Source organism: Zootoca vivipara, chromosome 8, assembly GCF_965207765.1.
Source record: "Zootoca vivipara chromosome 8, rZooViv2.hap1.1, whole genome shotgun sequence".
Lineage (NCBI taxonomy): Eukaryota > Metazoa > Chordata > Lepidosauria > Squamata > Lacertidae > Zootoca > Zootoca vivipara.
The window spans coordinates 6,896,166-6,923,951 of NC_142591.1; the positions used below are offsets into that span (position 1 = coordinate 6,896,166).

Genomic DNA, 27,786 nt, shown 5'->3' on the forward strand with positions numbered 1-27,786 from the left:
TTCGTTTCCGGCGGCTGGGCGAGGCAGCAGCTGTTCTGGGGCGCGCGTGTATCCGCGAGCGGAGTCCTTGCAGCCGGAGCCATGAGCTGGACGCGTTCGGCTTCTCCGTCTTCCTTGCCAAGGGGCGCCTCGCCGGGCGACGCCTCTGCCGGCCCCCGGGATGGGGGAGCTTCGGGGCCGGAGGGCGGGCAGGTGCACCGGCCGCAGCAGTAAGTAGCCCGGGCGCCGTCAAACTCGCCCGCCTGAAATAATAAAAGGGAAAGATAAGCAGAGCCGTCTCATTCCAGTGACCCATTTCGTCCCGCGTTAGGATCTATTTCTTGCTTTATTTCTTTTTAAAAATAATTTCTTACTAAAGACTTTCTTAGTTTGCAAAAGTACATGCGTTGTTGTCTCTCTTTTCAGGTTGCGTTTTCTACAGATCAGTTGCATTCGTTGCGATTGTATTGCATGGTACCGGTATATGTCTTGCTTCCTCTGAAGCTCATTATTCTCTTCCCTTCATTTCAATAGGACTCCCAGTAATGTCCGTCGGTATTGGCAGTTGCCCTTGTTTCCTATCCATTCTAAACTTGTTCCCAGTGGGTGGTATTTATTCATTTATTTATTTAGTGTAGCGCCACTTGGTTGTAGTGTATCATACTCTAGTGTTGCCAGCTGGCACAGGCCTGTCTTTAAGAAACCTAGTTGTCGTCTGCCAAATAATATATTTCAAGAACCTCTTTGTGGTCATAGGAGCTTTTGGGTTGAATTTGTAAAGTATCCTGGATAAAAGGGCCCTTACAAAGTCTAGTAAACTACTGTGGTTTTCAAAGTATGCTGCCATCTACCGTGAATGATACTAACAAGGTCTTGTTACTGTACTACCAGCCCTATTATAATACAGTTTCTGCACACTTCCCCTTCTCCTTTACCTAGAAAGCACAGGTCCTAGCGGTTTTCCATTTGTCCCACAGCTCTCCCTGGAGAAACCTGCCATTTATTTTCCACTGAAGTGGAGCAGATGGCCATCCATTGAAAACCTGGTTGACATTTTCTCCAGTTCAGTGGTAATGAGGGGGCTTCCCTATGAGAAAGCAGCAGGACAAGCAGAAGTGTGGCTGAGCCCTAACTGGCATGTTCCTGAGTCTTTAGGAGTCATTTGTGGGAAGCAGCCATCCTGTTCCTACAGGTATGAAGAGAAAACCAAACAGCAGGTATGGCCAGAACTTCTGTCTCCATTGAAGGCGGTCAGCTCTCATGCACAAAACATGTAAAACCTCATTACCGGTAGGTGTAGCCACATGTAGACATTTCTCATCTTGCAAAGGGGAGTTTGGGAAGCTTTGCAAGACCACGCCCTACCTAGAAACTTAATTGAGTCATGCTCTGGAGAACTCCCATTGCTACGTAGCAGGAAGTAAAAATAGGAAGGGTTTGGTAAACCCACTAGCTCAGCTTGTTGTGGCATTTCCAGTACACAACTTTTTAGAAGCTTGAACACGACCTTAATTGTCTTTTAGGTGCAACTGCACAGTCCTTGTGTGGTGTTGTTTGCGAATACGTTCCAAAATCAAGACGATCCACAAAATTGGAACAACAAAATGCACTCTGCTTGTTAGCTCAGCTTTTGGTTAATTGGAATTGTGTTTTGAATAAACTATTGGGGGCTTTTTCATGAATCAGTTCATGATCTGATCACCACCTCCCTCAAGCACTCCAACAGCATTATTCTGAAGTCTAATGTGGACAAAATGAGAGTGCCATTATCATAGCTTCCAATGCGTACTTTAGAAAGCTGCATGGGGTTCCAAACTGGATAAATAAGGGCTGCAGTACTGAAAGTTTATGTGAGAATCATTTTTTCTCCATGTAATTTCTCTTAATCTCTTTCCCTGAGCGGCTTTTCCCCCTGCTGAGATATTGGGAGTCTTCTGTACCCATAAAACCGGGTCCTAAGAAGAAGCTGTTTTCTTAAGAGTTTGATTGTTTCCGCTGCAGCATGAGCAGTAGTAGGAACCTAGGATATATTGACTAATGACGAGCATAGTTTCCTGCAAAAATGCCCTACCAATTCAAAAGAGGCTTGTATTTTTTTAAAAAAAGTCTTTGAAACCTACTTCTTACATTATTACAAAATGTACAATCCACCTTTCGCCCATATCAGGGCACAGTGCCACAAACAAAATAACCGAACATCAGAAATGGAATTTCACAAGCATAACAAATTAAGACCGCTAAAACTTATCAACAGCACAGCTGGGTTAAGCAATCAAAACTAAAACTCTGAAAATGCCTGGATGAGGAAATATCCCAAAGCAACTGAGTTGGTGCCAGTCAGACCGCTTTAAGGAGAAAGCAGTCTATATCCAGAGGGCCATTACCCATTAGGGTCTCTCATGTATTGCCACGTAATGGATTTCCATAGATAGTGGAAGCTAAAGAAGATGCCACTCCTCAGCCCCAGACTAAAGGCGCAGGATAGGCAGAGGGGCTCCTTGATTAGTGTTGTCTAAGGCTTTAACATGCACCTTCAATTGGTCCAGGAAGTGAACAGGCAGACAATGGAGTAATTCTTCTAGAATTGGTGTCGTGTTGTTGCATCTGACTGAATTGATTAAAAATGTAGCAATGGCAGACCCATGTGTAGTGCATTAAAGTAAGGCAGCTGGGAAATGACCAGAGCACAGAGTTGCTGTGGCCAAACACGCTCTGTCCAGAAATGGTCCTAACTGGGGAACCATCTGAATCCAAAAGAAGGTACTTTGTGCCACAAAAGACATTTGCATCTCTAGTGACAATGTTGGATCCAGGAGTCCTCACAAGTTATGTAGATGCTCCTTGAGAGAGACTGCAATCCTATCGAGAACAGGCAGGGTACCTAAATATCAGGTAGGAGAACTATCTCTGTCTTGTCAGTATTCGGTTTACTGGCCTCCCGCTTTGACCAGCGGGATCCAGAGCCCACGATCCAGAACCCGCAGGTCAGGTAAGTGCGGTAGTGAGGTGGCAATGGGTAGGGATGGGAGACCCGGAGCTGCCTTTTGCTGCCGCCAGTGCTGGGCCCGGTGGCAGCCTGGGCATGACTCTGCAAGGCGCAGGGTGCAATCCACCCCAGCGCTTAGCGGATCAGGGCCTTTGGATGTCGCCAAGGGGTGCAGGGCCCAGTGGCAGTGTTGGCCAGTTTTGCAAGGTGTGAGGTCGCCTGGTGCTGCTGACATGCGTCTAGTAAATAACAAAGTGTCTACTCAGAAGAAAGCCACACCGAATTCAGTGGGCCTTACTCCCAGGTAAGATTGTGTGAGTCTATCGGGTTTTATCTAGGCCAGGCTTCCTCAACCTTGGCCCTCCAGATGTTTTGAGACTTCAATTCCCATCATCCCTGACCACTGGTTCTGCTAGCTAGGGATCATGGGAGTTGTAGGCCAAAAACATCTGGAGGGCCGAGGTTGAGGAAGCCTGATCTAGGCAGCCAGGGCTCCTCCAGATGACAAGATCTTTTTCCAGCAGGTCAGTGAGGACCACTTGCTTTTTAAAATTCTCCCATATAGAATTCCCTGTGCGCCTTTTGGACTGTATCTGTAGGTTTCCCCCATCTGTGTCAAATAACTGGGGTCAAATAAGTGTTGTTTTCTTTTTATAATACCTGGAAGATGGATCTGCCTCGGGAGGTTCTGGACTCTCCTTCCTGGGAGGTTTCTAAGCAGAGGCTGGATGGCCATCTGTCATGGATGCTTTAGCTGAGTTTTCAACATTGCAGGGGGCTGCACTTGGGCGTCCCTTCCAGCTCTAGAATTCTATGTTTTTGTGCTTCAACAATATTTCATTAAGTTCCTATCATTTTATGCAATTGTATTTTGTATAAATTATAAAAAGTATAAATAAAACATGTTCTATTTACAAACAAAGCATTTAAATAGCTACCTTTCTCCTGGTAGGATGGGGGGTCGCCAGGATTTTTCTTGGGTGGGCAGAACCTCAGATTTGTATTGATTTATATTGATTTTTTTTCTTATTGGGGGGCAGTTGCCCCCCCTGCCCCCCTTGGGGGGCACAGGAAGGAAACAATGTCAGAATGGGGCCACATTCAGAAAAAGGTTGTGAAACACTGATGTACACAGATCAGATGCAAGCTGATACTGATAATTACTTACGGCAACTCTCTAATGAAAGCTTTAAGAACAGTCGGCCTGAGAAGCAACCGCTTGCATTTCTGCAGGGCGCATAATGAGGTTGTACAGGTGTTAAAATCCATTTGCTACATGTTCATGTGCCTAATTAACTGAAAACATGTCATAGAACAGGGTCATCAAGAGATGTGCGAAAAGGCAGCAGTTTTGCAACAAGGTCAAACTGCCACATAGCATTTTTAATCGCCCCACCGAACTAAGAATATTGCTGAGTTTAGATGCACTGTATGTTATCACCACTCTCTAGTGATGTACAATAAACGGGGATATCATACCAAAAGAGGAAATCAGGGTGTGTGCAGTCTAGTCTTTGGGCATCTCTTTAATTCTCTGCTAGTGTTTGGCAACCCTTTCTTTCTGCGCTCCAACTTATAAATCACTTTGGCTTCTCCTTTCCTTACAGATGTCATTGCTATTCTTGCTGACTTGCAGAGCTATCATACCAAGTGTTGAATGTATTTGGATTTTGCCTTGACAGATTGTGTAGAAGGACTCTTGTTCCCTGGCGATGTTCTGTAAGCGTCTCACAGAACTGAGCGAAGGCCTCTGTCTGCATAATAAAATAAGATTTGTTGCCTTTTCCCCGTGCGCTGACATTTCCTGTGTATGCCACAACTTTCTCATATATACTGTATATAAAATGCTAGAATCTATCATTTGCTATTACCAAAAGCTACACAAAGCCTTTAACTTTGATGCCATGGAAATGAAACGAGAATCTGCCCAGGCTGTGACAGAGTTCTGCTACTGCGCTTAGCAGCAGGCATTACGATTATGATCTAGGAAGTTTTGTCCTGGGAAATAAAAATACATTCTTCCAACTTCAGAAGTGTCTGCAAGGACGCATTCACCACTCTCCTTCCTCTGTAACAGGGAGAAGGCAGCATAACTTCAGGTAGGGTGGTGGTGGTGAAGGAAAAAAATTGTATTCTGTGCAAAGTCCCAGAGAGGTTAGAATAGGTAAGGAAGCAAATAGAAGCACTAGGGTAGCCATTCTGAAAATGCTTAAGTTCATATTTCTTCTGATAAATACTAATTAAAAGAAATATGAACAGTCATACATCGACATCCGAATGCTTCGACTTCCGAAGTCGACAACCCCCAGAGTCTTTTCGTTGCGTGTGCCCAGCACGTGCGTTCTGCACTTGCGCAGAGCGTCGTGCGAGGTCGGCGCATGCGCAGAAGCGCAAAATCATGCTTTGCGCATGCGCTGTAGCGGCGCTTCGACATCCAAAAACCTCGGCTTACAAAGACGGCCGTGGAACGGATCGTCTTCGTAAGTCGAGGTACCACTTTTATTATAATTATTTATGGCCTGTGTTTCAGGATAATGCTTCCAAAGCAGTATACGATTAAATTGATCCCAAGTGAGACTTTTTCCTTTTCTTTGGGGCTTCTCTTTTGGGGTTTTCTTTCAGATTTATTTAGCTTCATACGTTTTGTGAGACGAGCAGCTGTGTCTTTTCATAGCTGGCAAAATGAAACTATGGGTGGTATTTAGCTGTGGCTGTGTACACATTAATGGCTTAAATGTTGAAGTAATTTACCTCCTCCCTCCCTCCCTCTCTCTCCATTTCAATTCACATTTGCCCTTTGCTGTACACACCAGAGAGGGGTCAGGGGTGTCTTCACCCAACAAGTGTTACCTGCTTGGTTCTCCTGCCCCTGCAATGCGCGCACACACAGAACCCCTGTTCGTGAAGCTATCACCTGTGAATGCTCATTCATCTGAATGTGCACAATGATTCTCTCAAATGCACACACCAGATTCAACATGAGAATGTGGCCCAACTTTTCTAGTTGCATTGAAGCAGGTTTGAAGAAAAAAAAAACCATCAAACACCAGGGGTTATCTAGAAACTACAAAATCGATATGGATTGTAGGTAACATGTAATGTATACTCCGTGCGTACCCAGGTTTTTACTCAGAGGACACCCATTGCAATTAAGTTATGCCCATTAATTTCAGTAATTCTACTATGAGTAAAACATTGTTTGTTTTTTTACTCATATGAAATATGGTTGCCATATTTTATAGCAACCATCACCATTATTTTACATTGAGAGGAAAGACTGGATCTGTGCAAGAAATAGTTTTGGAGGGTGACATATGAATGTCCTTTTCTCAAATGAACAAATGAACAACTAAAAATCTACAACAATCTAAAGACACATCTAGTGAATGCTAGATAGTAATGCATTTTCTCTCTCCCCCTCCCATGTCTCTTCTTCCAACCTGCAACCTCTCTAGTCTGGGTGCCTATGCTGTGATTCCTCCAAATCCAGTAAGGAGGAATCAGTTACAGAAAAGTAAGTACGTTATCCTGTTGATGAACCTCTTCGTAAGCGTATCAGTTCCTGGGTTGTATGTTGCCTTTGTGGCCAGGAATAGATGCTTGCTCACAAGTCTTCTGTCTTGCTGACAAGTCCTGAGAAGAGGATGGGTGTCACTAATCTAGAAAGTTGCAGATGATGTATGAAAGTGCCTCAAACCACCTGGGCTAGATTGGTAAATGGTAACAGGCAGCTCCTTATGCTTCAGTTTTAACAAAGTGCACCTCCCAATTGGTGTGCTCTATAGCTTTTTTCAGGACATGGGTGGCGCTGTGGTCTAAACCACTGAGCCTAGGGCTTGCCGATCAGAAGGTTGGCGGTTCGAATCCCCACGACGGGGTGAGCTCCCGTTGCTCGGTCCCAACTCCTGTCAACATAGCAGTTCGAAAGCACGCCCCAAAGTGCAAGTAGATAAATAGGTTCCGCTCCAGTGGGAAGGTAAGCGGCGTTTCCATGCGCTGCTCTGGTTTTGGTGTTCCATTGTGCCAGAAGCGGCTTAGTCATGCTGGCCACATGACTCGGAAAAACTGTCCGCGGACAAACGCCGGCTCCCTCGGCCTGTAAAGTGAGATGAGTGCCGCAACCCCAGAGTCGTCTGCGACTGGACTTAACTGTCAGGAGCCCTTTACCTTTACCTTTTTAGAGCTTTTTTCAGCTAGAGAATATTTTTATTGGGCAACTCGTACATTATTAAAGTATACATAAACAAACGGCCTTTGCAATTCAATTGCACGTGGGTGGATCTGATGAGATCTTTCCGTTGTGTCTTGAAAGGATTATGAGGACTACAACCTCACTTCTGCATTTTGTATATCCACTGAATCATTGACTGAATTGCATCTCACTCCTTTCACTTCTGCCCCTGTGCTCAGGGTATCATGACCGACTTCAGCTATTACAGTGTAATCCTATAAATGTGTAGTTGGAAGCAAGCCTACACCTTGCAAGTGGCCTTCACTATTGCGAATTATAGTGCCCTGTAGAAATCATGGGCGCCGATGGGTGGCAGAGCCTTGCTCTCCAGGGCCGGCCCACCCACGAGGCAAGGTGGGGTGACTGCCTCGAGCGGCAGAAGCCCCTGTGGGCACCCTGCCACCAGCGTGGTGACACATTCCCATTTTGCCTCAAGCGGCACTTGAGTCCATCAAGTGACTACTGACACTAAACTTGTGAGACATGTAAGGGGCCATTTCTTTTCTGCCTGGCCTGATATCTGTTCCTTCAGTATTTTGACTCTTTGCTTCACTTACCATATTTCAGTTGCTACCAAAGAGTTGGAAGACCTGGAGAAATGGAAGGAACGGCACAGGCCGGGGCTAATTACCTTGACACCCCAGAAACTGGGTAAGCGAACAAGGGGGGGGGGAGAGGGAAATACATTTGAGTTGCTGTGTTTTTCTTAGCTTATTTTGAAGAATTCAGATTGTGTCCCACTGTTCGATTGTTGTGAGAATTAAAACTTCCTCTCTTTGGGGAAATGGAAGCTTCAGTGGCCAGATCATCACGCTGCTTTAACTTTGAAGCTTTATATCGCACACTTGGTAACCTTGAACAAATAGAGTAGGAATTCCCATAATTATTGAAATATTCCATGCCCGCAGCTGACACCCAGGCAGGCAGCTCCAGTGTCTAGCTGATCTATAGAGCCAAGGATAAAAGCAAATAAGATCACAGAACTCACTGTCTCTTCTGTAATGGAGTCCCAAGCAATAACTAGCATGGGTTTATAAATAGTTTGTGCCTGAAAAACTTGATTGGAATTGTTTATCACTTTGCGTTTAGTGATTGTGGCCATGTAAGCATTCTGCCCTGAGTCAACCGTGTACAGTTTTACCTCGGGTTACAGACGCTTCAGGTTACAGACTCCGCTAACCCAGAAATAGTACCTTGGGTTAAGAACTTTGCTTCAGGATGAGAACAGAAATTGCGCAGCCACAGCGGCAGCAGGAGGCCCCATTAGCTAAAGTGGTATCTCAGGTTAAGAACAGTTTCAGGTTAAGAACGGACCTCCGGAACAAATTAAGTTCTTAACCTGAGGTACCACTGTAATGCACTTCATAAACTTACCTGGAATATCAAAAATTCACTATTGAATAGTTTGAATAAACTGGTGGAAGTGATGGAAAATAGCAATGATGTGTTGAGTAGAGGCCAAAGCCCAGAATATTTGACTCAGCAATAGTCTTTGTCTTAACATAGCAACTTGGGTTGCTTCCACACTAGAGCTCTTCAGTGCTGCAGAGGCATTTATTTTGTGTAATTAGCTGGAAGCAGAATTTAATACTGTATAGTGCTACATTATGCCTCCTGGAACACTCATTTCCACTAGCAGTGTCCTTTCTCATGCCTAAGATCTATGCCATTCAGCAATGGCCTCTTTCAGCATTGAGGAAAAGTTTTACTGGGGGGGGGGGTAGTGGAGAATAGCCTCTGCCATGGGCAGCCTTCAAAACTTCCCCAGTGTCTGTCCTGGGGTTAGGCTGGCAAAAACTGGGGAAGGAAAAAAGGCAAGAAACTCAGAAATTAAAAAGTAGTTGCCCTGCAGAACAATACAGGGTTAAACGTCGTCTCCCTCTCCCAAACTATTGGATAGTGCTATGTAGAGAATTAACTATATTGTCCTAGATTGGTTTTTGTCTCCCTGTTGACTTTCACAGGGTGTTAGGTTTCTACAGTGGTACCTCGGTTTATGAATACAATTGGTTCCGGAAGTCTGTTCATAAACTGAAGTGTTCATAAACTGAAGCGAACTTTCCCATTGAAAGTAATGGAAAGTGGATTCATCTGTTCCAGACGGGTCCACGGAGTACTCAACCTGAAGCGTACTTAACCTGAAGCATGGGTGTAATTGGTTCTGGAAGTCTGTTCATAAACTGAAGCGTTCATAAACTGAAGCGAACTTCCCATTGGAAAAGGTCTGGTGACTTCTGTTGCAGTGTATCTGATGAAGTGTGCATGCACATGAAAGCTCATACCAAAATAAAAACCTAGTTGGTCTTTAAGGTGCTACTGAAGGAATTTTTTTATTTTGTTTCGACTCAGACCAACACGGCTACCTACCTGTAACTTTCCCATTGAAAGTAATGGAAAGTGAATTAATCCGTTCCAGATGGGTCCGCGGCGTTCGTAAACCGAAAATTCGTAAACCGAGGTGTTCGTAAACCAAGGTTCCACTGTATTCTTCTCACTGTGCAGGTCACATGCCTGTGTTATGCATTCCAGCAAAAAATGTTGGAATCACAGGAGCAGATGTTTGCTGTATTCTGTTTCCATTTGTTTGCTTTTTCTTCGGTCTTCTCTCAACAAGAGGAGACATGTTTTCCTTTTGTTCTGCCTTACCTTTACATTTAGTAAAGTAGCTTTTAGCACACAACCTCAGCCTGGCTCCGTTTGCGTTTTATCTCTGCTGGACTCTGAATATTTCCTCAGTGTCTCCAAGACATGGGTCGTAATAAGGGCTGTTGGGACTCCCTAGAGCTGCACACTGAACGCTGATGGGAGAGACGGGCTGGATTCGTTCCTGCATTATGCTTGTGGATCGTTCCTGCCCCCGGCTGACCCAACACTGGATACGTCCCTGCCTCTGCAAGTTTTTTTTGTAGCCATAACCATTGTGTCAGCAATGAATCCTTCAGCTAGCATACAATGTAGTTTGATGCTGCCTCTGACAATGCAGCATCAAACAGATGATGCATGTTTGTATTTATAGGTGGAAGAATATCGGAGGCTGAAGTGAGGCAGAAACAGCAACTTGAGCACATCCAATCTAAATACCAGCAAAAGGTCAGGCAGAATGCGACTGTCAGTTCCTTGGTCACACCCTGAAACCAGGAGATGAATCTGTTGCCTTAACTTACCTTACGCCCTGTTTAGGGAGGCTTTTAATGTTTAAGAAATTAGTGTATTTTAATGTTTCTGTTGGAAGCCGCCCAGAGTGGCTGGGGAAACCCAGCCAGATGGGCGGGGTATAAATAATAAATTATTATTATTATTATTATTAACTTTTTTATTTTTTGTAAAGGAAACAAGTGCATGGAAACACGAACCTTTTCCAGCACTGATTCAAATGGTCACAAGAGGATAAAATTCTGAAGCAGAAATTTCTGAACTCAATAATTATCCCTTGTTTTTTATTTTACAAGAAAGGTCCCAGGGTGTGTCCGTGTCTGTTAAAAACCAAATAAAGCTGTTACAGCCATAAAATACTCGATTTACTCAAATCTAATGCTCACCTTTTTGGGGCAAATTACGTTGCGAAAATTAAGGTGCACATTGGATTCGATAGCACGTTTACATTTGCCAACAAATACTTTTTTGGGTTTCAAGGTTCTGCTTGTCAGTTTCCTCCCTGAAATGTTAGAAGGGTAAAAGTTAGCTTGCAGGCAGGTGTGTCTGGCCTGTAAAGTGACAGAACTTTCCCTCTCCTTGTAGCTGAAGAAAGAAGAATATGAAAGACTCAAAAGAGAAGCTGAAGAAGCTGACATTTTAAGAATGAAAATGATCCAGAGAGAGAAAGTAAGAAGAACCGCTCAGGCCGTTTTAACATATATTTTTCTCACGTACCCCTTGCAAATGGGCATGTGTGTGTGTGCCCCACAAACCAACTGACATTACAGTGGAACCTCGGTTTATGAACACCTCGGTTTATGAATTTTCGGTTTATGAACACCGCGGACCCATCTGGAACGGATTAATTCATTTTCCATTACTTTCAATGGGAAAGTTTGCTTCAGTTTATGAACGCTTCAGTTTATGAACAGACTTCCGGAACCAATTACACCCATGCTTCAGTTTATGAACACTTCAGTTTAAGTACTCCGCGGACCCGTCTGGAACGGATTAATCCACTTTCCATTACTTTCAATGGGAAAGTTTGCTTCAGTTTATGAACGCTTACTCCGCGGACCGTCTGGAACGGATTAATTCACTTTCCATTACTTTCAATGGGAAAGTTCGCTTCAGTTTATGAACGCTTCAGTTTATGAACAGACTTCCGGAACCAATTGTGTTCATAAACCGAGGTACCACTGTACTTGATAGTTCTGGTAAATAACCTTTCCCCACAATGGAAATATCTATTGCACTCTTTTCAAAGAAATACCTTACATTGCAAGAGTGGCTTTGTTTGGAAGCAACACTAAGCTGGGGTTCAACATTATGTGCTTCTGCGTCAGCTCCTGAGTTGCCCCCCCTTCCGTCTCCTCCTCTGAGGTGGTCAAGCGGGAGGCGGAGACCTTTTGCTTCTGTTTTAAGCCAGCTGTAAGGTGGCGCTGTGGTTAAACCACTGAGCCTAGGGCTTGCTGATCAGAAGGTCGGCGGTTCGAATCCCTGTGACGGGGTGAGCTCCCGTTCCTTGGTCCCAGCTCCTGCCAACCTAGCAGTTCGAAAGCACATCAAAATGCAAGTAGATAAATAGGAACCGCTACAGCGGGAAGGTAAACGGCGTTTCCATGTGCTGCTCTGGTTTGCCAGAAGCGGTTTGTCATGCTGGCCACATGACCTGGAAGCTATATGCCGACTGCCTCGGCCAATAATGCGAGATGAGCGCGCAACCCCAGAGTCGGTCACGACTGGACCTAATGGTCAGGGGTCCCTTTACCTAATTACTTTATTTATCATGGCCAAGCATAAGCGATGCTTTTAAAAATATATACATAACATTTTATTAATTTTCCAAAAGTAACATCAACAATGAATAAAGGTAACAACAACAATTCATAAAAGGGGGGGGGAAGGGGCGGGGAATCATAAAGAAATTTTTAAACCATAATTTTTCCTTGACTTCCCTCCACTCCCCCTCTTGGTTCCATTGTGTTCATGCACATCCTTAAAAACTTATATTGTGAATAGTCCAAATTTAAACCTAGTTCATCATGTTACAAGTGACTTTTAAAAGTCATACTAATGTAGAAATCTGTACACAAAACTTATAAGGTATGCATTAAATATTGCTCCTTTTCAAAAGTTCAAAGTCCTCTTTCTTGGGTTTCAGGTTAGCTAATTTGTCCTGCATAGTTCAATAGTTTCTTTTTCCTGTCATCTTTGGCGGAGGCTTCTTCCTTCTGTAGAGGCTGGCTGGTCTTGGCCTGGCATCCACTCTTAAGTACAGGAGCAAAATCTTTCGTTCAAAAAGTCCATCAAGTCCTGTACATCTCAATATTAAAACTTCATTATTTTTTAAAGCAATAATCACTTTCCACATTCCTTTCAAATCTTTGTATGTCTTTCATGGTTTTGGATTTGCACAGAATATCAAACCATTATTAATGGAAAAGATAAGCCAAAACTTCCAATATCCTCAGCAGCCATGTTGGGGGCATAGCTGCCAAGTACCCCGTTTTCTCCGGGAAAGCCCCAATTTTACTTACCTTTTCCCGGTGGTCCCCCGTATCACTTCGTCTCCCGTTTTTCTCCGTTATTTTCTCCTGCCGGTGGCCATTTTTTTTCTTTCCGATTTGCCCTTCTATGGGCACCAAAAATGGCCGCCGCCGGCTTCAAAAGTCGCATCTACGCATGTCCGGAAGTGCATAGACGCTACTTCCGGTGTCGGCGACGGCCATTTTTGGTGCCCATAGATGGGCGGAGCGACACCGGAAGTTACGTCGACGCAACTTTCGGTGTCACACGGCTGCCGGTCCCAGATTCTGCAGTCCGGGACTTGGAAGGTAAGGTTGGGGGAGGGAAGGGAGGAGCGATATCAAGCCATCAGCCCTGGGTCCAAAGCAAACTGCTAGGAATGAAACCCTGGTACCTTTAATGAGGTTGCCCCTTGTGAATTGTTTCAGGGGGTGGGGGAATAAATCACTGTTACACATGTACAATTTTTTATTGTCCTGTGTGCCTGGTTTTAAAAAGGCCCTCAAATGAGAGCTGGTGTAATAGTTAGCATCTGCCCAGATCCCTACTTTGCTATGGAGCTTGCTAGGCTACTCGTAAGTTTGAGATTTAAGAATAAAACAGAGAAGAAGCCATATATGCCACCCTGAGCCCATGGGGGGAAAGGGCTGGATAAAAAAATGCATGAAATAAAATATATTTACTAGTAATAAGGGACAAGCAGATTGCAGAAAAATACGGGTGCAGAGAATCAAGATTAAGTGGTGACTTTATATCAGGCATCCCCAAACTTCGGCCCTCCAGATGCTTTGGACTACAATTCTCATCATCCCTGACCACTGGTCCTGTTAGCTAGGGATAATGGGAGTTGTAGGCCAAAACATCTGGAGGGCCGCAGTTTGGGGATGCCTGCTTTATATCTTTGGGTCTTCTCTCGGCCTGTGTGTGTTTAGCTTCTGGGTGACCTCTGTTAATTATTTTTTACCTGCTGAGATGACACATTGTTTTGATGCCTTCCTGTTATAGGCCAACAAGCTTGAAGAAAAACAAAGGCAACAAGAATGGCAAAGACATCGGATGCTTGCTGAAGACCACTGCTTGTAAGTTGAGCTTTGCCTTCAGCCTGAAAGGTGATGCTTTTTTTGCTTTTGTGCCCAGACAACTTGCCACCAATTCCTGATAACAAGCAAACAATATCCTTAAGTTCTGGCAATGTCCTTTTGGACTCAGGCCGCTGTGCTCTAGTTGAGCAGTCCCTTCCCCTTTTCCTTGTTGCATGACATTTCACTTGGCGCAGTGAGATGTGTGACCTATTGTTCTCCTTCAGGGTAGGCTAGCCTCTATAAAGCATGGATCACCATATGGTTCCTGGTGACACAATGGCACCCAAGGTCTTCCCCAGTTCCTATGGTTAGCTTTTTAATAGAGCGGAAGGGGAAAGAGTAACATTCTTTCCTGCTTCCTCTTTCTGTTCTATGTGCTTTTCAAGGCTTAGATTAATTTTACAGCTTCTGCTTTTTAGCATCCCCTGCTATAAATAAATAGTTGCAAACTAACACAAAGCATCAGAAAGGTAGCTGTGTCCTCTTGCAGAATCTTGGAAGTCGATAAAAAGAGTCCTTGAAGTTTATGATGGACAGAGTGCAATACTGCATTTTTCTAGTAAGATAAGGTCATTGACAGGTCCTTGTGGTGGTTCGTCTTCAGTACCTGAACAGGTCAGGATGTGTGTGTTTTTTAAAAAATCTTATTATTTCCAAGGTTATTTCTTCTGACACTAAAACAGGTTCTAAATTTTTGAACTATATCCAGCTCGTGAAATAAATTTCACATTTTAAAAATTATTGCACTACCAAAGCATTTTTTAAAAAAAAATATATATTGGGAAATATTCAGAAGAGATATAGACTTAATCCATATGAATAGACTTAATCCATATGAAAGACTGCTACAACAGAAGAACCGTCTCTGAATATAAAATGCTATTCATTACTCAGAATTATCAAACCTATTATCAGCAAATAAAAGTTGATGATAGAAGAGCATTCTTTGTTAAGAATTCCATAAACAAAAATAAAAATCTAATTATAAACATGAATCAAACTTTATTTTAATAATATGCCTGTCCCATTAGCGTAATAAAATCAAAGGGAACGTTTGAGAATTGTTCTAGTATTAAAACAAATTCTCATCCCATTAGGTGGAGCAGTTTTTTCATTCACTTTAAATTTCTATTTTAGCTACAGCAAATAAACAGTCCTCCATATTTGTAGGAATCAGATTAAGAATGAAGGGCAGATGATTTTCATGTCTGCTGGAGTTATTGAAAATTCAGTCTTGTTGCAAAGAGGTTTTGATGATTAAGAGATACAAGCTGGATAGATTCACAGGTGACCTCTTTTGAATATTCCAAAAGGGCTCCCAAAGGGTGTCGGCAGTGAATTGCATCTTTAATTATGAAACCCTGTTGCCAACAGTCCATGAAAATCATTTGCCTCCAGTTCTTGGCAATATCACAATAAATCTGGAAATGTTGGGGGCTGGATTTGTGTAATTTTAAAAGGTGTAAGGTGTCCTCTATAGAACACCTTAAAATAATGTTCCCTAAGAACAGTGACTATATACATAGAGTGCTTAACTTCCTCATTGGAAACAAGTTTCTGCATTTGTTAAAGTTAATTCTTTCTCAGTCATTTTCCAATAGAAAAATTCAGGGGCATGTGGGGAGAGGAGAGTGCAGACCAGTTCCATTGCACAGCTCAAACTCCATAGCAACTGAGGCTTAACCCTCTTCCGCTCTCAGTAGTCCAACTTACAGCTGTGCAGAGCCTCTTTGATTGCTCAGCGTAGATCTTGAGCTCCAAACTTTTTAGCTACATTGTCTGACCATTTATTGAGCTTGGTGACATTACTAGTCGCAGTTTTAAGTCATTACTTTAAGCTCCCCACTACAGTCAATAGTGTGAATCCACTGCAAATGGAAATACCAGCTTGTTTCCCCTGTATGACAGAGATCTTTTTCAGAAGTGGTGGTCAAGGATGGCAGGAGGCAGAGGGTCCCAGTAACTCCTCAGCTGCTGTGTATGATGTTTAATATTCTGCAAAGTTTTAGTAGAACTTTGCCAAAATGTCGCAAGGGTCTTCTGGTGTCTTCAAATGTAGGGTATGAACCTTGCCAATGGAGACCTTTTAAAATTGTCTATCCACATAACTATTCCGTGTCGTAGAATTGATCTACTTAATGATTCAAATAGGAAAGCCTTAGGAGCAGGGCATTTTTTCAGTCAGAGCTAACAGGAGCCCAGCTCCAGCAACCTCTCAGGTGGATGCCATTGCCATTCTAAGGGAACAAGGGAGGAGTTTGTGGTGACTTCCGGCACCTCTTTTTCTGGAGAAATAGCACTGGTGAGGAGGAATGGAGCCATTGACGATCTCGCTGCCGTGTGGCTGTTGCTAAAAGGCTGGAACCCCATTTTCACCCCTGAAGCCCTCTCATTGTGTCAGCACTTTAAACCTTTCTAACTACCATAGGTCTGCTTGCTGCTATGCCCAGTTTTGCTTTTGCCCCTGATTATTTGGGCATGGTCAAGTATTGATGGCTAACCAGCAGAAAACTAGGCTTCTGTGGGCATCCTCTTGAGCATCATAATGAAGGCAGTTTGAATGCCTGTGAGGGCGCTTTCTAATTGTGCCCATTAATCTGCCCATTCAAGCTGGCTGAAAATGTAGAAGCAGATTGCCCACACAGATGGGGAACCCAGGATGGCTTGCATGAGTCAAAACCTCTGCAATATACACTTCGTGGCTGTAATTTCCTATGCGCTATGGGATTTATGTCAACTGTTTCAAAATAATAAATGAAATCTTGATGCCTGAAATTGCCTCCAGCAACACACTAATAGGTTAGTGTAAAAAGAAGGTAGGCAAGCAAGCAGAGAAGCTAAGTCTGCCAGCCAAGAAAGAGACATGAAATAACATTAAGGTATTGGCAATAAAAATAGCTGATTGGAAAAGTTAATGAGAACTGAAATAAGATGATGCCATGAAATTTTCTATTGATCTTTTTCTGCCTACTTGCTATCAAGGAAAATAAGGTTAGATTACCAGATACTTGCACCGTTTATCAAAATTCTATCTCTCTGTGTATTCATTCCACTCTTGAGGGGAGAGAGAAATGAGTGTTGGGAACTGGGGCCTCTCTGTTTAGTGACTTTATCTCCATCTTCAGGTTCTGTGAAGGGCCAGATGAATTATTTGGGGGTTTAGAGAAAATCAAAATAGTAAGTTTTTTTAAAAATCATCCCTTGTAAGAAATGGAAGCAGGACATTGTTCTGACCAATGATTCAACAATTTTATCATCTCCCTAGGATATGATGAAAACGAGAGAGCAGAATCCCATTGGTAAACTGGAGACATCTCAGCCTAGATCTTTAAATGACTTCACTCAGCTGTTTCATGTAGATGTTCTTGTTGAGTTTTGTTCTCTCCCCAAACTGGAGCTACCTGAGCATGGTCAGAAAAAGAAGCCCTCTGTGTTGCATTGCTTCCCAATTCTTTTTCAGGAACTTGATAGTTACAAGCAAAAGTCAAGTTGTCTTGTCACCATTGCAGGCCTTTAAGCCTTTGTGGGCAATGTTTTATGCACAGTCCCCCAGAGTCTGTCTTCCAAATACTGCAGGAGTTTTCATTCCACCTCTTTTCCAGCATTTAGTTTATTTTGGGTGGTATTCAACTCAGTTATGTCTATAAAATTGAATTGGTTGACTAAATTGAATACCACCCTATATTTCTGTATTCATTTTAGTTTTATGGCCATCTTTCTGAAAATTGCCCTTGGAATATAATTCAAGGATGATATAAAAATACACCTTTTATTTCTCTTGTGACTGAGCAACAGGAAAGCCATCCAGCTTAGCCTGTCGCAACTTTAACTAACTTTAAAGGAGCAGGTTTGGATGAAATGCAAGACATTTGCAGCTGCATGTCCTGTGTTTTCTGCGGTTAAGTTTGAGGAATATAATTCTGCTTCTGCTATATCCAAGATGGAAAAACACCTTGGATACATGGTTCCACATGTTTTAGTATGGCTAATAATAGCTTGCATTCAAGCTGTCCTTGACCCACTTTAAGGGGTAATTCAAAATAGAACAGACTGTTTAGATGGATCACAGAAATGGGAGGGTGGGAGAACCTGTGAGCATTTTCAGGCTATTGGACAAAATGAACGGCCTTGTTTGGAGACAAGTAGAAACTACTGCCTGCTGAATGGCAGAGTGGAGAGAATGGAGAACAGGACTTACTAAGTGTCCAATGGGTTCTTCTGATTCAGCATGTAATCGAAATGCAGGTTTCTGGTTGCCTGGCTGTAAACTCTAGAGCAGTGTTTCCCAACCTTGTGCCTCCAGATGTTTTGGGACTACAACTCCCATCATCCCTAGCTAGCAAGACCAGTGGTCCGGAATGATGGGAATTGTAGTCCGAAAACAGCTGGAGGCACAAGGTTGGGAAACACTGCTCTAGAGCAAAACTTGGTTGCAGCTTATGGTTTGTCTAGAGTGAGACAAACCATGAGGCTGGCTTCAAATGGCTATGCAGCAGCAGCAGCAGGACTGGCGGAAGAGCACAGCCCCTGTGTGGTCATGCTAAACCATGGTTTGGCTTAGTGTTACATGCAGACCAGCTCAGCATGAGAGACGTTAGCTAGAGCAGAGAGATTTGGGTTGAGACATCAGAGTGGTTTCTACATGGAAGGGATAGAAAGAACAAGGAACAGACTACAGTATATTGCAATTTTATGTTGTGAACTGCGCTGAGATTGACGGATTATGGGTGATATACAAATTCAATAAATAATAATAAAACACCTTGCTGATAGCTAAGTAAGCAGTTCTCTTTTGTAATCAGCTATTTTCTTTGGCATCTCACTTTCTGATCTTTAGTTCTGCTTGCTATTTCTTGGTCCTGTTGCAGATCTAGCTACAATCCAGGGTCTGATAAAATGCAGAATCCTACTACCCTGAAAGCTGTGACAGCCATATTTATATCCATCTTACAGGAAAAACTCTGAATTGTTGCACAGATTGGATGGAAGCCCATTGAACAGAACACCTTGTCCAGTGGACCACCATAACCTCCAATCCACAGCCTGGGTAAATGCTTTGCATGAGTTTGTTTTGTTTAGCAAGTGTGGATCATCCTTTCTGTTTTGAAAACCATAAGGGCTACAAATTACATAAGCATGGTCTCAAGGTCTAAATTCTATAAAGCTAATTAATGCATACCTTTTTTGCGCATTGTTTACTTTGCAACAGACCAGGAACCAGTCATACAAGCAAATGCAAAGAGAAGAAGAAAACAGGAAACTGCAGCTGATGAAGGAAGAGCAACGAAGAAAGGTGAAGAAAAGCAGCAAACATAGAACTTGCTTTTTCCATAGCTTGTTCTACAGCTGTTCCCTTGTTTTGCCCCATGGCGTCTTAAAAGATGAACAAATTTATGATGGCATAAGCTTTCGTGGATCTTGTGGAGTCGACTTCATTAAATGGAGGAAATAGTCTCCTGAATTGCAAGTGTAAACCTGGTTGGAGAGGTTTGCAAACAGTGAGGTAACAGGGATAACTTCGAAGGATCCTTGTGGAGCAAGCTTCAAACACTGTATAGAGGACATCTTAGGGATCTGTTTTCCAACTACAGTGGTACCTTGACTTCCGAATGCCTCGACTTACGAAGGTTTCGACTTACGAAGTTGGCAAACCCGGAAGTATTTTCGCCCCGTGCGCAGCCTGCGCCTGCGCAGAAGCGATGCGTGCAGTCTGCGCAAAGCGCAAAATCACGCTTCGCACATGCGCAAAATGGACGCTTCGACATCCGAAGTTTTCGACTTACGAAGAGCGCCGCAGAACGGATTGCCTTCGTAAGTCGAGGTACCACTGTATTATGTTTTTACTTTGTTAATTAAATTTGTATACCGCCCATCCTCTGAAGATCGCAGAATGATTCACAACATAGAAATGCAAAATGAGAACACAGAATACATAACAAAACAAAAACAAGCTAATAACCACCGCCTCCCACAAACAAATTTAAAAGGCTATAGAATGTTAGTTAGCCAAAGGCCTGGTTATAGAGGAATGTCTTCGCCCAGCACCTAAAGATAGGTAATTAAGGTACCAGGCAAGCCTACACTCTTAAAGGAATTATCTGCCAAGCTTTTTTTTAAAAAAGAAATGTGTTTAGTGTTGCACATATAACCAAACCATGCAAGTTTAGTTTTGCTTCTGGGAGAAAACATCGATTTGCATACTTTCACCAAATTTTTGAAGGCAAGTGCAGAGTTCCATACCATAGAATTACATCTGTTTCCCCCTGCTTCTGTGACGGTTGAGAACACTAATTTGTGTACCAGTGATAACAATAGTGGAACCGGTTGTCTTGGTGTGGCTTGGCAGGGCCTTTAATGGTGAAGTATAATGCTAGTTTATTATCATATGATAATTGCCTATTGCGTTCTGCATAACTGTTGAACGTTAACTCACAGGTTTTTATTTATTTATTGTCAGGCTGAATGGTTGGAACTTAAGAAAAGGGAAGAGGAGAGAATAAGAATGAAAGCACATCAGAATGAGCAGAGGAGGTAAAATTAGTGGAAGGAAGCTTGTGACTTGTCATGTGAAACATTTTTTAGGTTTGAATTCAGATGGCAGTTTTCATGTATGCTTCATATAATATGACAATTGGTTATAGTTCTGTAGCGCACAGGAGTGCTTTGTGGACCAAAGAGCAGGATATAAATGTTGTTGGTTTAAAATCTTCTGAATAAGACGCATTAATCTTTTTTTTTTCCCCGTACCAAAGCTTCCAAACCTTTTGCCATGTCTCATGTAAAGTGTGTAGGAAATCTGATGGAATGCATTGCCCAAAAATGTCCACCACTTTTATTCTAAACAAATTTAGAGGGTCCCTCCCTCCCAGCAACTAACTCAAGTCTTGTATTACACAGCATACCACTGGATTTTTAAAAATCAGGTTTCATAACCTCTGCCTTTTGCAAGATTCTGTTAATGTTCATTTTCTCGTTTCTATTTCTAAGGGTGAATAATGACTTTCTGGACAGACTACAAAACAATAGTCAGCCAGGTGGCATGTACGAATCTGGATGTCTTGGGAATATGCCTTTTATTGGTGACAGCTGGGTAAGTAACAAACCTCATATTTCAAAATCCTAAAGAAGAAAAACAGTGAGGTGTTTTTTAAAAAGTCACGCTACTTGAATAGTCTGTGTTAGTAATGTTCACTGTCTGGAGTGGGCATGGAGCCAGACTGATGAATATAAATTCCACAATCACTTTCGAGGAGAAAGGAATCGGGACTTAAAACAAGCTTATCTAAACACCAAATGACAGCTGCCCACTTCTGCAGAGTTTAGATTGCCATGAATGTTCTGTTTTATCACTCCTTCTGTATACCACAACAGAAAGGGATCTTGAGAAAAATGTGTTTATCTGCGGAGGCAGAAATAATAGCTCATATATAAGCATGGCAAGCAATACAGTCCTTCCAACCTCTAAATATAAAATGTTTAGAAGTTGTTTAAAGGAGGAGCGTTTGGTGCTCTACTATCGCAGCTTGTCAGGAGTATGGGCAGGAGTCAGGCTCTGGGACCTGTAGTACTTTGCAGGACTGGGGCCTGCCTCAGCTTGTGCTGGAGAAGCAAGGAGTGGCCACTCAGGTGAGGCCACTTGATACCTCACTGCACCTGGTGGCAGGAGCTGGGAGGGATAAAAGCTCAGCATTCATTCATATTTTTGTGTTGTGCGATCCATCCTGATGTGCCACAAACAGATTGATATCAAGTTTTGGCAACTTTACCACATTGCCTCCCACCTAAAAATGTCTATGATGGCTTTTCTGGCTGATACGATTGCAGAAATAATTATCATTAGAGAGCTAAGTTCCACTGACTGAAAAAGTGTGTCAGCAGTATGGGCAGGAGTCAGGCCTGTAGTGCTTTGCAGGACTGGGGCCTGCCTCAGCTTGTGCTGGAGAAGCAAGGAGTGGCCACTCAGGTGAGGCCTCAGCTTGTGCCAGAGAAGCAAGGAGTGGCCACTCAGGTGAGGCCACTTGATACCTCACTGCACCTGGTGGCAGGAGCTGGGAGGGATAAAAGCTCAGCATTTCCCTTCAGCTCTTCGCCACAGCAACGCTATCCCTGCCTGGTTGCCTCTGGCCTCTCGCTCCTTGGACCCTTGCCTTGCCAACGCCTTGATCCTCGACCCTTGGACCCTTGCCTTGCCAACGCCTTGACCCTTGACCCTTGGACCCTTGCCTTGCCGACGCCTTGATCCTTGACTTCCAGACCTTCGCCTCTGCCTTGCTCCTTGACCCTGCAACTGCCTGCTGCTGGACCCTCAGCCCTGCACCTGTTCCTGCTTCTACATCACCATCTTGCCTCTGGTCCTGACGTCCTCAGCCAGGGCTTCAACTGCCCGCCGACCGGACTGTGACACAGCTTCTACTATTTTCACTTGCTCCGAGTAGTATAGGCTGGGGGGGGGAGGCTCAGAAGAACTAAACGCAGGTGCCCAATTCTCCTTTGAGGGCTGAGAAATAGGGGGAAGGGGGCACTGATCCCCCTAATAGTTGTGACCTTGAGGGGCCCTGTCCACACCCTGGCATTTGCCTCGGCATACCTACTACTGACACCAGGCCTGCACACAGCTCCAAATAAAGTGTTTTGTCTTTACTCCAGCATGCCGTGCTGCATCCCCGTTGAGGTATATACCTCTTAGAGGTATATTTGCTCAGAAGCATGTGTTTCCACCTCACAGTCTTGCCTTCGAGCCCCAAAGAAGGTTATCTTCATGACTGAAGTGGCTCCTGTTTTTCATGTCGCATTCTTGAAATGCCTTGTGGAGAAATAGTTTCTTTCTGAGGCAATATTTTTGTTTTAAAGGATGGTATAAAGGAATTCACACGCTTCAGTGTTGAGGGTTAACTGACTGCAAGCTTTCTGCCGAGAGAGCTGAGGAATCCGCAGGAGGGCTGTAGGTTTAACTGACCTTTTGCATTGTCAGCAATGGGATTGACTCTGCTGTCCCTGTGGATTGAAAGCTGTTGAGTTGTCATTTCCGTATCACCGCTACAAGAAGGAAAGAAAACAAGTATAAGCACCAGATATTGGAGAATTTTAGATAAAAGGTTTTTCTTTGCAGCATATTAAAAACAACTCATGACCTAAGAAAATCACAGAACCCTAAGACGAGTGAACACAATCCTAGATGTACATGGTAGTGTTTGGGTGGTAAAAATTAGTGTTTGGGGAGATCATTGGACCAGAAAGGCAGCTGAAAGTCTGGAGGTTGTCTAAAGCAGAACCTGAATGGGCAAGAAAGGCCACCAAGTAGCAGCAACTTTGTCTGATTTTATTCTTCTTTACGAAGTCTGCTTCGCTGCGCCAGCTTGTTCCACTCCCGGTTCTTTCTCCAGCCTCTTCTCCTCCAGCTGCCTGGCCATCCTGCGGAATGAATTGCTTTTACAGGCAGACACCAAATTGCACAGAGAACTCTTACAAAATGTATCCTAGGATGGAATCTCCCTCCTTGGAGGTTTTTAAGCAGAGTTTGGAAATAATAATAATAATAATAATAATAATAATAATAATAATAATAATACTTTATTATTTATACCCTGCCCATCTGGCCAGGTTTCCCCAGCCACTCTGGGCGGCTTCCAACAAAATACTAAAATACAGAAATCCATCAACCATTAAAAGCTTCCCTAAACAGGGCTGCCTTAAGATGCCTTCTAAAGGTCTGGTAATTGTTGTTCTCTTTGAACTCTGGTGGGAGGGTATTCCACAGGGTGGGTGCCCACCGAGAAGGCCCTCTGCCTGGTTCCCTGTAACTTGGCTTCTCGTAGCGCGGGAACCGCCAGAAGGCCCTTGGCGCTGGACCTCAGTGTCCAGGCAGAATGATGGGGGTGGAGACGCTCCTTCAGGTATACTGGACCGAGGCCGTTTAGGGCTTTAAAGGTCAGCACCAACACTTTGAATTGTGCTCGGAAACGTACTGGGAGCCAATGTAGGACTTTCAGGACCGGTGTTATGTGGTCTCGGCGGGCGCTCCCAGTCACCAGTCTAGCTGCCGCATTCTGGGTTAGTTGTAGTTTCCGGGTCACATGTTGAATTTGATAGCACTGTACACTGCTCCCATTTGGTTGAACAATTCTTCCATTTCTTGCCAGGTCCTGAGTGCCACTTAATCTTAAATCCAGGTTTTCTGGCCCTCTGCTTGGTTTCACAACCTATTGTTCTAAGGGCACCGTTACTTAGGATAGCTAGAAATTTTGGCCTCTTAGTTGTGACTGGAGCATGCGAAGTTAAGTGAAGACGCTGCAACACTTCCCCTTTGTGTGACTCCTTCATTTAATCATCCATTTAAAGATCACTCTGGGGGTTTAAGTCGAGGGGGATGAGGGTACAACCGCTGCACTGAATTACTCCTGGATCTCAGTATTGCTACCCAGACTAATTCTGTGGCAGTGTTTGCCCTTCTGGGATTTCTAGCTTGTTAGACTCCCATGTCCTCTTTGTTGCACACCCTTCCCTGGCTCTCCTTTGCAGTTTGCATCCAGAGACAACTGTGATCCATTGGTTCTCCCCATTCCATCAGGTTTCAGTCATGCCTTCCAGATCTCTGCACTCCTTTAAAACCAAACCCCCTCAATTCACTTCTGCTGGTTCAGGGACATCAAGCATTAGCGCACATGCATTTTACTCTGTAGCACTTTGGCCTCTTCCGTATTGTTTTCTTGCAACTTTGATCCCTAGCCTACCCCCCTTTGTAACTTGTTGTTGTGCCACAGCATAAGAATGTACTAATATATAATGATTTTTTTTCATATAACAGCCTGAACATTTCCAGTAAAAATTGATCTACAGAACCCAAACTACAGAGGGTAAGTGGGGTTTTTTCCCCTCCTCTCAAAATGTAACTAGATTTGTATTAAAACATTATGTTGGCTGCCTGAATTTCATATATATATATATATATATATATATATATATATATATATATATATATATATATAAAATTTAGGCAGCTTGGCTACAGGTACAGTGGTACCTCTACTTACGAATAACTCTACTTACGAATGGAGTTCCGTCCGCCATCTTGTATGTGGTTTAGATAGGATTTTTTCTACTTATGAATTTTTTTCTCCCAGTGCATTCCTATGGGATTTGACTTACAATTTTTTTCGACTTACGAATGTGCGTTTGGAACGCATTAAATTCGTATGTCGAGGTACCACTGTATGTGAATGAGAGGTGTTCTTACAGGTATACGGCATCACTGTATGGGCAGGCAGGCCTACACTTGTTGCCAACAATACTGCCCTGTACATAGCTGCCAAGTCTCCCGTATTCCCCGGGAAACCCCCGTTTTTCCAGCTGTTCCCAGCTGAAAAAAGACGGATTTTTTTGTTTATCCCCGGTTTATTCTGGTGTGGCGGCCATTTTGGAACTGGGCGGAGCATGCTCAGAAGCGACTTTTGATGCAGCTCTGCCCAGTTCCAAAATGGCTGCAGTACGACTTCTGGCGCAGCGGCCATTTTGGAACTGGGCAAAGCAGCATCAAAAGTCGCTTCTGAGCATGCTCCGCCCAGTTCCAAAATGGCAGCAGTGCTACTTCCGGTCCGGTCCCTTATTTCTCAGACAGCAACTTGGCAGGTTGGCCCTGTATGCCGGGACTCATGCAGCTTATCCACACTTACGGTTGTCCCGTGAACCTCACTGTTTGCTGCTGAATTGGAAAAGGCCTCAATCCACAGAAAACCCATGTCAGAGAGGCTGTGGCTCTGACCCTCTCTGATGTTGCGGTCCTCACACAGCAGCCCAACACAGGCTTCAGTGGGTGAATGTCCCGTCCATCACTAGTCAGTAAGACTTGATTTAAATTATTTTTTTACAGAAAGGTTCGACCTTGCTGGTATCCTCTGAATATTTTCAATCTGCTGAAGGCTTCATTTTTGGAATAATAAATTTTCAGAGTAGTTTTTACAGTTATATCAAAGATGACTGATTTGGTTATACTATCAGAAATACATACAGATAATTATTTACCCTGTTTCCCCTATTTTAAGACGTACCCATAAAATAAGCCATAGCAGGATTTTTAAGCATTCAAGGAATATAAGCCATGCCCCGAAAATAAGCCATAGTGATGGGCGCAGCAGCAATGCCGGCCGCGGCAGGAGGAGGAGGAGGAAAAAAATAAGACATCCCCTGAAAATAAGCCACAGTGTATGTGTTTTTGAGGAAAAAATAAAGATAAGACGGTGTCTTATTTTTGGAGAAACACGGGTATTATTTGGACAGCTTTTCTGCTGGGCTTTATTGGAAGGAGAAAAATAATCATTTCCTTAATAACAATTTAAACGTTTTATTTAACTAAAACAATAACATTACAGCATTTGTATCCAGGTTTGTTAACCAATGTGGTTAAACGAGTGTGGATGAGCCTTTACAGCCAGGAAGGCTCAAGGATGCATAGGAGGAGAAGCCCGGGTCTTAAAAATGGACACCCTGCCAGAGTTTTCATTTATCAGAGCGAGGAAGCATACATTGCTGTTGCCCAACCATCGATTTTGGAGTTCTTTCTTTTTACTTTTTTCAACAATAGATTTTGGACCAATACGGGTACTTTGGTGCCTTATATTTAGTATGAAATACATTTTGAATTATATGTTTCTTCTGCTGTCCTTTGACTAGAAAGGGTATTATATACTTCTCACATCTCAAACATGGATAGCTTCAAGGCCCCCCCCCCCATTCAGCTCAATAGCTTTCGGTTTTTTCCTGAACATGATAACACTAATTCCAACTTCATCTTACAGGTTTCCAGGCATATTATCTTGGAGAAAATATCTTGGAAAAAGCTCCAGGGATCTATTCTTCCTCTGCCCGCACATCGCTCATCGCTTTTTTTTTTTTTAAGCCTTGCTGGTTTGACCTGTCTTTCCTCTCCAGCTTATAAGTATTTCAAGCTATTGATTATGGTGCTGCTATTAAATCTCAAAGAAATTGTTTCTCTCACAGCTTGTCTTGCTTGTTGTGGCGGTTTTTCATCTCTCAGAAGTTTTATGTCCATTTGCTCCTGACTAGAACACCACCTGCAAGCTGTAGGAGCTTGTAGTTCCGACATGTGTGTCCGTGTTGGTCCATGCTCGTTTTTAATGTTACTGAGAGAAAAAAGTAATTTTTATACCATATGTTGTAACTGGTTTTAATTCAAAACTCCTCTTATGTGCAAAAGTATAATAAAATATTACATACCATAAATAAATTAACAGTGTCATGGCCATTTGTACCACCTTTTTGATGTTTTGTGTCTTGTTGGGGAAAACCTTAGAAGAACAACTCCAAAAATGTTTATTTAGCAGTCCTATGGAAAAAATAATATTGGACAAATGTTAAATAGCTGATAGAAATATTGATAGGCTAAGCTAAGAAATATAGAACTATAAATACAGGGTGAGAAGAATTTAGATGATGAAATAGCTAAGATACCTCAAGTTGAGGTATAAAAACATAATAAAACATTGCACATTAAAAAGTGCCCCTATTCAGGGCTGCCTTCAGATGCCTTCTAAAGTTTAGTTACAGGTGGTCTGACGTAGTCGAAACAAAATAAAATCCTTCCAGCATCACCTTAAAGACCAACTAAGTTTTTTTAATTTTGGTATGAGCTTAAGTGTGCATGCACACGAAAGCTCATACCCAAATAAACTAAGTTTTTTTTTAATTTTGGTATGAGCTTAAGTGTGCATGCACACGAAAGCTCATACCAAAATAAAAAACTTAGTTGGTCTTTAAGGTGCTGCTGGAAGGATTTTTTTATTTTGTTTCTAAAGTTTAGTTACTCATCTCCTTAACATCTGCTGGGAGGG

At 43.1% G+C, this 27,786-nt stretch overlaps 1 protein-coding gene across 1 annotated transcript; it reads left to right on the forward strand.

Annotated features, from left to right (window-relative positions):
* EPSTI1 (epithelial stromal interaction 1) lies at positions 1-27,182 on the forward strand. The gene is made up of 12 exons (XM_060278073.2): positions 1-209; positions 6,421-6,479; positions 7,764-7,847; positions 10,213-10,286; positions 10,935-11,018; positions 13,866-13,939; positions 18,896-18,989; positions 19,152-19,235; positions 20,400-20,473; positions 20,930-21,032; positions 24,747-24,795; positions 26,734-27,182. Exons 1-11 carry the CDS (start codon positions 82-84, stop codon positions 24,762-24,764), a joined length of 876 nt encoding a protein of 291 aa, XP_060134056.1. The 5' UTR covers positions 1-81; the 3' UTR covers positions 24,765-24,795; positions 26,734-27,182.
* The last annotated feature ends 604 nt before the right edge of the window (positions 27,183-27,786 follow it).

Coding starts and splice junctions, on each gene's coding strand:
- EPSTI1 (XM_060278073.2), top strand. CDS start 82: ATGAGCTGGACGCGTTCGGCTTCTCCGTCTTCCTTGCCAAGGGGCGCC. Junction 7,848..10,212: donor CTTGACACCCCAGAAACTGG/GTAAGCGAACAA, acceptor TTGTATTTATAG/GTGGAAGAATATCGGAGGCT. Junction 11,019..13,865: donor AAATGATCCAGAGAGAGAAA/GTAAGAAGAACC, acceptor TTCCTGTTATAG/GCCAACAAGCTTGAAGAAAA.